Source organism: Nicotiana attenuata, unplaced genomic scaffold (assembly GCF_001879085.1).
Source record: "Nicotiana attenuata strain UT unplaced genomic scaffold, NIATTr2, whole genome shotgun sequence".
NCBI classification, from domain to species: domain Eukaryota; kingdom Viridiplantae; phylum Streptophyta; class Magnoliopsida; order Solanales; family Solanaceae; genus Nicotiana; species Nicotiana attenuata.
The window spans coordinates 552,333-565,365 of NW_017670313.1; the positions used below are offsets into that span (position 1 = coordinate 552,333).

General features: G+C 37.8%; 1 protein-coding gene across 1 annotated transcript; it reads right to left on the minus strand.

Moving 5' to 3' along the window:
- Positions 1–2,669: 2,669 nt before the first annotated feature.
- Positions 2,670–11,191, minus strand: LOC109237677 (auxilin-related protein 1-like). Its single transcript, XM_019404006.1, has 8 exons — positions 10,116–11,191; positions 6,653–8,309; positions 6,399–6,546; positions 5,890–5,987; positions 5,697–5,762; positions 4,566–4,655; positions 3,845–4,021; positions 2,670–3,313 (listed from the first exon to the last, which is right to left on the minus strand). The coding sequence occupies exons 1-8, from the start codon at positions 10,715–10,717 to the stop codon at positions 3,275–3,277; spliced, it is 2,877 nt and encodes a 958-aa protein (XP_019259551.1). The 5' UTR covers positions 10,718–11,191; the 3' UTR covers positions 2,670–3,274.
- Positions 11,192–13,033: the final 1,842 nt, after the last annotated feature.

A 13,033-nucleotide genomic window follows, 5' to 3' on the forward strand; every position in this document is an offset into this window, starting at 1 on the left:
ACCAAACCCATTGAATATTTGGTGGATTAGCAAGCATGTTGCTGCGGGTGTTAAGATATAAACGATATGCAGATTTAGCAGAAAAGAAACCTGGATTGTTTGGAAACCAACAAAGTCATCATTGCATGATGAAGTGGGATTAAAGTAAGTATTATGGATGAGAAGTGAGATATCTAGGGATAGTTCAAAGGAGAGGACACTAGTATTCCAATTTCTATTATGAAGAAGGTGATCTAGTGTAAGAGATTGCTCAGTATGAGTTAAAGGACCGTAAATAAGATTGCGAAGCCGAGAATTATTTGGAAGCCAAATGTCGTTCCAGACGTTAATGGTTGTGCCATTGCCGATGTGCCATTTAAGGCCTTGCGCAAGGCAAGAGTTACCTTGAAGAAGAGCTCGCAAAGTGGAGGAGGTTCTTCGCCGTGGAAGAATAGATGTGCAATTTGAAGAGGGGAGATTATACTTAGCATTTATGACTCGGGCCCACAGGGATTTGGGATGGCGGCGAAAGCGCCAAGCTGATCCAGCAATAAGAGCTAAATTCTTACCCCTGGCTTTGTGGATCCCCAATCCACCATAGGCACGAGGTAGTGTAACTTGTTCCCAGCTAACAAGATGAATTTTACGTTTAGTTGTGGTGGAGCCCCATAGGAAATTTCGTTGAATTTTATCAATGTAGTTAGTAATTGTGGCAGGAAGTAAAGTATATTGCATTGCATATGTAGGTATGGAATCAAGGACAAACTTAACTAAAGTAGTCCGACCCGCAAGGTTGAGAAATTTGGTCTTCCATCCTTGCAGTCTATTGTTCATTTGGTCAATGAGATATTGATAATCCGCACTCTTAGGTTGAAGACTGGTGATTGGGAGTCCAAGGTATTTACCAACTTGATAAGAGGAACGCATATTAAAATGCCAGATATATCATCTTGGACGCTTTGGGGGGTATTTGGTGAAAAGACAATGCTGGATTTGTTATTATTGATTTTTTGTCCTGCCAAGGTACCAAATGTTTGGAGGACCTTATGGATTGCAACAGCATTTGCTGGAGTAGCTTCCGCAAAAAGGATTAAATCGTCGGCAAAAAGAAGGTGAGAAAGAAGAGGGCCATTGCGGATAATTTGAGAGGTGTACATTCGTGATTAGCAATAGAGAGTTTGATAATGCAAGTTAGAGTTTCCATACAGATGATAAACAAATATGGAGATAAAGGATCTCCTTGACGGATGGCTCTCGTTGGAGAAAAGAATGGGGTAGGCTGTCCATTTATAAGGATAGATATAGTAGCGGATGAGACACAGTTCATGATGAGATTAATAAGGGAAGGAGAAAAATTTAAACTGGATAAAGCGTATCGAATGAAGGACCATTCGAGACGGTCAAAAGCTTTTTCAAGGTTGATTTTAAGAAGCATGCGACCCTGATTACCCTTTTTTGAATGGAAAGAGTGGATTGCTTCTTGAACAATAATAGCATTGTCAACAGTTCGTCGTCCGGGAATGAAGCTACTCTGGTATGGGCTAATAAAGGAATCAAGGTGAGGCCGAAGTCTATGGGCGATGATTTTAGTGATGATCTTATAGCTAGTATTACAGAGGGCAATTGGGCGATATTGGGCTATCCGTTCGGGGCTTTTGACCTTAGGTATTAAAGTGAGATGCGTTTGATTTAGTAAAGGAGGAATAAAGGAAATGTCAAAGGCATCATGACATAGTTTTAGAATAGCGGGTTGTAGATCATTCCAAAATTGCTGGAAGAAGATAGGATGAAAGCCATTCGGTCCAGGAGCTTTGAGAGGTTGGAAAGATTGAATTGCTTGATAAATTTCAATATCTTCGAGGGGTCGGGCCTGTTGTTGGGACACAGCAGTTGTAAGAGCATTGGGTGCGTGGATGGCAACTTGGTTGAGGCTTAGTAGAACTTCGGTAGTGTAAAGATTGTGGAAATGAGTGATAATAATGTCATTGATGGTAGATTGGTCGAAGGTCCAATTACCTACAGTGTCATTAAGCCCGATAATGCGGTTTTTTCTTCGACGATGAACTGTAGAAAGGTTAAAAATTTTGTATTGGCATCCGCGTCATGAAGATTTTAGACTCGTGATTTGAGTTTCCAAAAATCTTCTTCATTCTTTAAAAGGAGATTAAATTCTTGAATAAGATTATCTTCCAAAGCTATATGAAAAGCAGATTTGTGATTTGGATCCATTTTCTGGAGACCTGCAAAACGAGCTTGAAGGATTCGTTTTTTGCAAAAGATATTATCGAAACATTGGGTATTCCAACTTTGAAGAACTTCAGTAAAATGGTTAAGCGTTGGAAAAATAAGTGTTGGAATGATGCCAAATAGTATTGACTAATGGAGCAAAGTTGGGTGACTAGTCCACATAGTTTCAAAGCAGAATAATTTCTTAGGATGGCTAGTCGCCTAACTAAGATTTAATAAAATTGGACAGTGGTCCGAATATGTACGTGGAAGGTGAATTACAGAAGAGTCTTGAAATAGCTGGAGCCAATCAGAGTTAGCCAGGAATCTGTATGTATACACATTATACACATCCAAGATTATAGGTCGTCAGAAATCTAAGATAAGATAACATAGTCAAAACATTAAGTAGATTTCATCGAACAGGAAATCTTTCAACACTAGCATGCAGTATCAAGAGAGCATCTGGAAAGCTACCTCAGAATTGGATTAATTGTAATTACAAAAATCAGTGTCAAACTCAACAACTGGTGTAAAACACTTGCATCCCATCGTCCGTGGAACTGCAAAATTTGGCTCCGAAGACTAGAGTTCACATTTAAACTTCACCTTTCACACCATGCAAAAATATCATTCTGATACTCAATACAGGCAAACTCGTTCTCAGTCCAAAAATGATGGAAGAGAGATTTGTTCTCCTCAAATAGATACAAAAACTTGACATAAATGAATGGTGAAAATACATTTTGTATAACTTTTCAATTCAATGATAAATTGCTCCTTTCTTGCTGCACATAATGAACAATGGTGATATTTTATCCCCGAAACCAGTCGATTCAAGTGCCATTCACCATAAATGTCTTTGGCACTGACATCAATTTACAGCGACATATTATACATTACAGTTTAACATCACTGCTACGAAAGCCTCTTTTGTCAGCCCAATAATGCCACGTGATGGGGAGACAAGATAATAATGCACAGGCACCACGAGCATGCTTTGAAACAGTTCCTACCTCTTCTATCAAAAATCCAAAGGTAGCTCAAAGCTAATGAATGAGTGCAGGATCTAGAAAAGCTCCTCTGAGTTGAATTTATTCCACGCTTCCTATTGAAAGGTATAGAACCTTAATAAATATCTTAAGAGAGGTAAGGAAATGAATGTACTAAAAACAGTAACCTGGCACTAAGTTGGTGCCAGGAAGTTACATAATTTGGAACTTTTCTGTACAAAAACAAAACAGAAAAGACCCTTATGTACAAACCACCTATTGCTGCAGAGAATTTACTAAGTCAAGCATTGAGATCTCAAGGGACTTGAGAGTAACAGAAAACAAGCAGTGACAAGGAGAGGACCCTTTCCTATAAAACCACAAGACACCTGTATTTAACAGGCTTCATAAAGTTCAGAACCCTTGACCCACTACTGGAAAAGCAACATACCAGGGAAGAAAGTGGGGTTGTTTGGAATATGGAGTCAATGGGTCTACCCAGACCATAACCACGGACTAATTGGTTATTAACATATCGTGATAAAGGAGTACAACCTCTGATTAACAAGAAATGTGGAGGACATGATAATGAAAAAACAAATTCGTGTTGCATTGATGGAACAATGTGTTGACCAGTGATATAATACCTTGAGCATGTCAAACACCTTCTCAGCAATATATTTCTGTTGAAGGGTGGCGCCTTTCTGCTGCACCTTATCGGGATGGATACACAATGTCGCTTTTCTATATACCTTCTTCACAGAAGCACCAGTAATCAAATCCGTCAAAGAAACCGGCTGCCAACCGCATTCAGGCCAAAGCACCTAAGCAATAAACACAAGTCAATTTGATATCTTCATCAAGGCCATTCTATTAGAAGCACAGACAATCATATTTATCAGCAATTATAGGCTTTTCCGTTCATACATAGCTAATTTGTGAATGTCAATCAGAAAAATCATGATTTTCCAAAGATCCAACGTATTTTGGTCTTGTAGATGTTCCATATCTTTGTATATTTTTTGGTGAATTTCTAGTTGGAAGCAAAATTTGTTATCTGATATGAAGGCTTCGTTTTTGTCTGTGGTGTTTTTCTTTAACACCAGTGTTGTTTAAGGTGCAGACAGGTAGAAGCCAACAATCCCCACCCAAAAAAACAAAACGTGACAATGATTAGCAAGTAAATACATAGACAGAAAAATGTATCGGATGTGTGTATCAGTTGTTCGGCAATTTTTTACTATAGAAAAAAAACATGCCCTTGGATTTCTCCTTTCTCTTGTTAACTAGGTGATGTGTTAAGTGGAGTGAGCAGTTCAGGTGTGCAACTGATCTCCTAAAATACATGGACATAAGACGAGAACGTACATATTGCAGAGTTGATAGCAGTGCACGCAGATTTCCTTCTTTCCCAGCAGCCCACCGCTTGATTTCAAAATCTAGGGTCTCACCGATTCTCTGTAAAGAAAAAGTAAGCAATTATAACAGGTGATAAAATAATAAAATTCACAGCAAAGACATATCATAGAAGTCGGAGCAGAAAGATGAAGGATGAAAGGCACACAAATGCCAATAGAGAAAAATAAGAAGCAAGCTCATCCCAGAAATATTGATGCACCCAAGCTCTGCCAGCACATATTTTAGTAAGGAATACTCAACCCATTTAGATATACACTGAATAGCACCATGTGTATAAAGTAAAGGCCTTGAGGAGTATTTTTCTTAGTTTACCTTGATTCATTCAGCAATAAAAAGAGAAAGTGATCCTACTGATATCGGACACAGCTAGCTCAAATTGCATATTTAAGCAAGATCCAAAAGTTTAGGCAATATTTGAAGGAAGAAAACCTTTTCAATCAAAGTTCTAAATTATGATTTACAAATGATGGGGCGTCTAAACAAGCACCGCAACAATATGATTGTTTTATTACTCTGTAACGTAATCCAGGCATGTAACAGTGGGTATAGAAAACAAAGAATTGTGCGGTTCTATTAAGCTATTACATAATAGTTGCACACCACTCAAATTTTACAGAGGTCAGCCTAAACATACTTAGACAAACAATTTACTTATTTGGAACAATAGGGTCAAGGGACCTTGTTTAACCATAGACATCTACATAACTTGTATATGCATTATCTGTGAAGATTTAAAGCACCATCTGTAACAGGATATGAAATACAGGTTTATTCCCTACCCCTTGATCGAACTTTAGAAAGTGAAATTTTCTATTGCATGACGAACAAGGAACATATTCATTAATTATAAAAAATCGCCAGATTCAAATTTGTGATTAAGTGTCTCAATTAAAATGATAAAGAGAGGCAGGTGTAGCAGTATACTCTCAAACGAGGGGAGAAAGAAAAAAGTTACGGCCAACAGCATCTAGCATCTAGCATCTAGCATCATTATATGCGGAATAGTGTAGTAACATAAGTGACATGACCTTTTCTAATTTAAAAGTACTTTTGCAAGTTATTTATTAAAATAGTACTCACGTGTCTTTCTTCCTGCTCCCTCTGAACTTGAAGGTCACGCTGATTCTTTTCCGCCAAAGCTTTGGCCTGAGCAAATACATATCATAAATCATATACAAAGCCAAACTATGCCATACATACTCAAAGGCTGTAAATAGAAATTTTGCCCTGACTATTGAAACATGAAGAGAAATACACGTGTTAGGGGGCATACCGCACGCTCCTGAGTTCGTTGATGGCGTTCTAGTCTAGCTCTTCTTCTTTCTTCTGTTTCCCCTTCAACATCTTGGAAATCTCCAGATGACGTGGCAGCTGGTTAAGAAAAATATTCAGTAATCACAAATCGATAAGACAGACTTAAAACCAACAACGGGACACGCAGTGCATATGCCATTAGTTTGTCAATAAGCATATAATTGCCCAAATGACCTCTTAAAGTTTAAATACAACATAAAAACAAATGGTAAGAAATTGAGGAATCTTTAAAAAAAAAAAAAAAAAAAAAAAGCATCTTGTGTACAATTGAGGGAGCTATTCAAGAAAAAAAAATGCTACTAGCTGATGAGTTGAATTAGGTTGTAATTAAGTAAGATAAATTCAAATGAGGGTAAAAATTGGAGAAAGTAAATAGACGTCAGGTAGTTACTCCAGCCTGCGACACTTTATTAGTAGTACAGACTAGCACCATGAATTTTGCCAGTGAAGCCACAGAAAAGTAAGTACCTCCAAAAATTGACGAGAGATCATCAACGAAACTCGTAGTTGATGAAGATGCCTTTGTCCTGTTGGAGGAGGTTGTGGTAGATGAGAATGTTGCCTTTGGCCCTTCCGGACCTGCCTTGTTCTGGAACTGTGAAGCAAATGAAGTCTCCTAAAATGGCAGGTGAAGAAAGAAATGGTTACCAAAACGAGAAACAAAAGATTGAGAGTTGCAAGAGGCTTAACTTGATATCTTGTGTTGTTTAGTTTACACTTACAGAAGAACTTGTTCTTGTCTTTGGTGCACTGTTGGCTCTAGAACCCAGATTGAAAAAGGATTCAAGATCATCATCATTCTTTTGTTGGTTCATCCTTGCAGCAGCAGCCCTTTCTCGAGCCTCTGCAGCTGCCCTTTCCCGAGCCTCTGCGGCAGCCCTTTCTACAGCAGCTCTTTCTGCTCGACGCCTTGCCTCAGCCTCAGCTTTTGCAGCTGAAGCTTTTTCACGTGCTTCTTTTTCCCTTGCTTCTGCAGCTGCCTTTTGTGCTCTGTCTCTAGCTTCTGCTGCAGCTCTTTCACGTGCTTCTGCTTGTGCTCGCTGAACCGCAGCCCTTTCAGCCCGTTCTCGAGCTTCAGCTGCAGCCTTCTCCACAGCAGCTCTTTCGGTTTTCAAACGAGCATCAGCAGAAGCTCTTTCTCTAGCTTCTGCTGCTGCTCTTTCACGTGCTTCCCTAGTAGCCCTTTCTACAGCTTGCCTACCCCTATCTCTTTCCATCTCCCTAGCTCTCTCCCTCTCCTTCTCCAGTTTCTGTTGTGCTCTCTCTTCCTCTTCTTTTACCCTCTGTTGATGTTCACGTTCTAACCTCTCCTTGTTTTCTCTAAGTTCTTTTTCTTGCATCTCATGCACGGCTTGCTCTTCATTGTCCAGGTTTACAGCCTCCTTACTCTTAGCTGCCTTTGCATATTCTCTTTCTCGAACTTCCTTAGCATGTCTAAATTTGGCCTGAGCTCTATCCATAGCCTCCTTCATCGCAGCTGCAGATGCAGCAGCTACTGAGTTTGCACTCATATCTTCACCAGAATGAATGTCTGCACCTTCATCCACACTATGGGGAGACCTACCCATGGCAAATTCATCAAGTTCATCCAACTGTGAAATTGGAGGGCTCTTGGCTGCAGGACGAGCAAGTTTAGGAGTTTCAGAGTATTGGTTGTAACTTGGAGAAGACGAATATCTGTCACCCTTCTTTCTTGCATTTGAATCTGACTTTATATTTCGCCGTGGAATTGGAGGCGGCGGTCGTGATGGAGGTGGAGCTCTTGTAGGTTGTGTAAAAAGAGGAATCTCTGATACAGAAAGCCATACAACATCAGAAGGTTCCTCTGATCTTGGGGATGTATCTGATTCAAAGTTTCTTTCATGAATATTGCTACTTGCATATGGAGGGGAAGCAGCTTGACCAAAAGATCTCCGAGGATCAGCTGAAGGCATGTCAAACAGAGGAGAGTCCTGAAAACTATCCCCAGGCACCTTTTTCTGTGAGCGGCTACCAGAAAATCTAGAAGATGATTTTCCAATGTTTTCTCTAGAAGTAGAGGTTTGTGTGTCACTCCTTCCCGATCCTGCACTTTGAGGGCTCCCTTCTGTCCCTCTATCATTCCTAGCAGGGTAGAACGGAGGGACAGACTTACTAAAACCATTCAATGGATCCAAATCATCAAGCCCTCCTCCACTAACCGATGAAGCTTCAGATTTTGCATTTCCAGATTTACCAAGCTGATGACCAATCTCTTCAAGTGGATCCATGAACTCCCCTGGGGAAGACAAAGCTGCCATTGAAGTTGACCCTAAGCCTTCAAAAGGGTCATCCAGCACACTAGAATTTTGATTTGGATTTCCAGCGGGTTTGGAGTATTGACTAGACTCTGTAAATGACCTGTGCAAAACCACATTTCCCTCGTTAAACAATCAAATTTCAGGACAACAAAGATAAGCTAACAATTTCACTGGATTTTCAGGACATTAATTTATTCTAATCCATGTCGCTAATTACCAACTGATATGCCATGGAAAAATGTACCCACATGTCAAACACAGTCTAATGATGCAATCCCGTTGAGACACCCCTGTTCGATCTTCTCTTCTTCTTTTAGTATTTATTTACTTTAAATCCAATCTAATATTTTCTACTCACTCTGATAAGCGATAATCTAGAAGGAAATTTGTGAGAAGTGAAAGGGTTAATGGAGAAATGAACTGATTTCATTTTACTGTAAAACATGCAAGCCACCAAGTACTAAAATTTACCACAACTTAGAGAAAGCTAACAGGAATTATATCTATTCCACTACAACAATTACATATTCTCTTTTTTTTTTTGGTTGATGAAGTACAGCAGTTACATATTCTGTGTGGCTGTGTGCTAACTGTTAGAGTTAATGCACTGCTTTCCACCTAATTATAGAGTATTTTGCCTATCAGTAATATAGCAAGTAATTCCATATATTAACAACAATAAGAAATACGGAGTTTCAAAAAGCTAAAAGATACATTTCTAATACATTTCATATGGCTAACCTATTCGACGTGCAAGCGGGCACAGTTGTGACACACTATCCATTTCAAGCTGTATCAAAATAACCTAGACAGTAGTAATGTATGTCACTCAGTGAGAAGATGGCCTTCTGCAGTATCCAAACACTTTCCTGACCCCTTTATCACAGTAATGTTTGTATGATCCTAAAAAGGTAAATGTTCTCTCTTCGCTAGACCATAACCCCCTTACTCCCGACCACCAAGAGGAAATCAAAGAAAAATAAGTCACACAAGCACATAGAAGACCGGTTTCAAATGCAAATCATGATACTAAACTGCTTTATATACAGTCGGCAGTTCAAGGCTGACTCTCAAAACAAGTTATTTCAGTGCCACTGAATTTTCTTTTTTCTTTGATCATTTCAATGTCACTGACCTTTGTTGAAAAGAGATAATACGCCGGCTCTAATATAAGGGCACATATGTTTGCACTGTTAATGAATAACTAAATACAAATAGCCTTTTTCTGATCCTGTGTATGCTTTAATCCAGAACGAATGTCATGCTAATACCGTTTCAATAGCTCTAGAAATTCAACAACACATCTAGTATCCCTCTAGTCGGGATTAAGGCTTGGATATGAACTTCAGGAGTCATTTAGTTTGTATAAAGATTTGCATGCGAACTTCTACCCTTGACAAGTAATGGAATGTGGGGTCCAAATTTAACAAAATGAATATTCAGGACTCCTACAGCTGATTCCAGCTAGTTTGGATAGAAGCCTAGTTTTCTCTAACATCTTCAAGATCTTGCTCATTCATGCCAATCCACAGAATGGCTTACTCCAAGTTCAGACTCTAACATATCTAACCGAATTACCTAAACCAATTAAATCAACAAATTCGAAATTAGTGATCTTCAGCCCAAACAAATATTTTACCGTGCTTGCAAACGTTTTTCTGCTCGTGCAATAGAACGATGGATACTCACTCATACTGCCATTAGTTGCAATTGAGACACATCCAATCCAACTATGTCAGACTTTACAACAACAACGCATTAATCACAAACTAATTAGGATCAGCTCTATGCCTTAACTTTGTATCCACTCCGGGCCATTACTTGATCTCGCTAAAAATAGCTTAAATTATTTAATCTATTATGATTAGAGAACAAACTGGAGCTTTGAGAACTATAACAAAAGTACCTCTTATTAGTGGTGGAAGTGCTGCTACTCCCAAAACCAGCTAACAAATCATCAAACCCTCTGGCACTTGAGCTGCTCGTACTATTCTTCGGCTCTGTCACCTTCTTCTCATTCCCCTTCAAATTACCCAGAAGATCACCAAAGTGCTCGTCTTTATGCTTTTGTTGCGGCGGCGAAGTCATTTTAGCAAAAACGTCGTCGTCAAATCTCACTGCGGATGCAGATTTTTCAGTTACCGATTTGCTCTTCAATCCTGGCAATCCGTCGAAAATATCCTCGTCGTACACTGGCTTGTCGTACACCGGCAACGACGACGTTTTGTTGCTGTTATTGTTGTTGTTGTTATTGCTGCTGCTATTCGAATCCGATTTGAAAATGGAATCGTAATTGAAATCGCTCATTGAAGAGTATTTACTGTTGTTATTACTAGATTTTGTGAAGACGTCTTTGTATAATAGACTATCAGGATCATCAAACAATGGTGAAGAGTTTGATGATCGGACGGAAGAGGAGCGGCGATCTCCACCGTCGGATCTCATGGGAGCTGATTTTCCGGCAGGTTTGAACCCGAAGTCTCGAGCCAGCACATCGAGATCGTCCATTGAAGATATATTTTACGGTCAGTAACGAGTCCTCTCAGATCTGGACCAAATTGCCCTCGATAACACTGCAATTGCTTCTGGTCTGATCTGGAAATTCGGAGAAACCGGAAGGGCAATACGGGAAACTGAATTATGAAGCAGAAATGTAAATGATCAAAAATTACAAGAACATGAATATATCAATTTAAATATATGTACGTATGGGTAGAGAGAGAAAATTGGTGGATTAGGGTTTGAAGAGGGGAGGACTGAGTTTTGGTGACTGTTTCTCTCTCTTTCTCTCTCTTCTTTTTCTTAATCTCTCTTTCTTCTTCCTCCACCTCCGTCGTCCTTTCTTTTTCTCGTTTCTCGCCGGTATTTTATCTCAGTTGTAATTGTTTGGATTCATTTTCATGGAAGAACCTTACATTTTTCGGAAAATGTCGATTCTTTTTTTTTTTTTCACGCGAAATTTTGATAGCCTATTTAGGGTGTTAAATGGGCAGGTTAGATTGAATATGGCGGGTTAAAATATACAAATTATACGACTATACATATTTAAACAAGTAGAAAATAAGTTAATTGTATGTTATCCATATTCTTGAATATAATTATTTTTTGAAAAAAATCTCAGTTTGAGTCTTTGTAAATCCAAAAGTTAAACTCAATTATCCATCCGTTAGGTTGAAAATATGAATCTTATTCATTTTTGAGTTATTTCAAAAGGTTCATTATTCAACATATTTCTTAGTGGATAATATAGATGGATAATTATTTTTTGTCCATTTTTTTTGTTTATCTTTTTATAACTATATGCTATCCAAAATTTATTGGTTCAATTAATTTTAACTTTCGATTGTATAAGGCGCAACCCTCAATTAGATTTTCTCCAATTCTAAATTTGAATGTGAAACCTCTAATTATACAAACTATGGTAGCTAAGTCATCTTGGTGCAAATTTTAGTTGATTTTTTTGGTGCGAATAAGTGTAAAGAGAAATAAGTAATTCAATAACCAGGTATTGTTAGACGCTACATGTTATTAAATCGTATTGATACTGTAAAAAAAAATTATATTAAGCATTTCTCCTCTATTATTATTGTACCCACTGTTTTAAAAGGCTTTTTGGGACTCGCCTCGGGGTTCGCCGTCCCAGGGCGGGCCACTATCAAAACGCCTCGAGACTTATGTGTGGGGCTTAGTTCTTTGAGGCTTATGCCCTCAAGCGCCCAACGGTGCGCCCTAAACACGCCTAACGCTCAACTATCAGGACTCGCCCCACAATTGCTATGCAAATCATGGGTTGAATTCACTAATTTGCACTGTTAGCTCTCAAAATTCTTTAACAAATGAATGATTAAAGTTCTTTTTATCTATAGAAATATGAAAATTGTGAATAACTCAAATAACGAAATATATTATTACATAATTACTAATTGAGAACATCCTGAGAGTGAATATCATTTGAATATTTCTTCTAAAAATAGATAACCAAAATTTATATCTTTACTTGATAGCGTCATGTCTTAGTTCTATGTCTCTAAAAATTATCATAAATTTTTTATTTTACTATTTAAAAATAAATTTATATTTACTCATGAAGGAGTAATATTTTAAATTACAGTATTAAAAAATTTATTGTGTATTTACTTTTAAAGAGGTAAAATATGCAGGTTGATAATATTTTTTAAGAAATTATAAAGTTTTAATTGTTTGAAAATTAAGAAGTTGGAGTTAATTTATATTACATAGTAACTATAACAGTATTGTATTATTTATACTTGTAAAACATGCTAAATATTTTATTTTATATGAGTTTCTTTAATTCTTTTTAGTTTTCTTGAACTTTTGATGCATCTTTTATATTTTATTGTATTATAATACTATATTATTAATTCATAAATTTAAAAAATTAAAGATCCGTGGGGCTTACGCCCCATGTCTCGAGGCTTTCGCCTCGCCCAATATTAAGTAAAATGCTCCGGCTCACGCCCTCGCCTTTTAAAACATTGATTGTACCTTGCCTTATCAAGAATGAATTTGTTCTTTTGCATAAAGCGGTACATTCTTGTCCAGCAAATAAACAGGACAAAGTAAATATTAAATGATATTAAAAACAGGTTGTTAGCTGTTGCTGTTCTTTTTAGTAGTTTGAAAATTATAATTAGCTATTTATTACAGTTAAAACTCTCTATAACAACCTCGTTTGTTCCGAATATTTTTGGATGTTATAGTGAAGTGCTGTTATATAAAATATATATTATAGCATAACATGAAAATTGGTTCCGAAAAAACTTGACTTTTATAGTGAAGTGTTGTTATAGAGAGGTCTGACTG

Excerpts from the sequence above, each read along its gene's own strand:
- LOC109237677 (XM_019404006.1), bottom strand. The coding sequence starts at position 10,717 with ATGGACGATCTCGATGTGCTGGCTCGAGACTTCGGGTTCAAACCTGCC. Across the intron at positions 5,988-6,398 it reads TCTCTCGTCAATTTTTGGAG|CTGCCACGTCATCTGGAGAT; the intron begins GTACTTACTTTT and ends TTTCTTAACCAG. Across the intron at positions 5,763-5,889 it reads AACGAACTCAGGAGCGTGCG|GCCAAAGCTTTGGCGGAAAA; the intron begins GTATGCCCCCTA and ends GTATTTGCTCAG.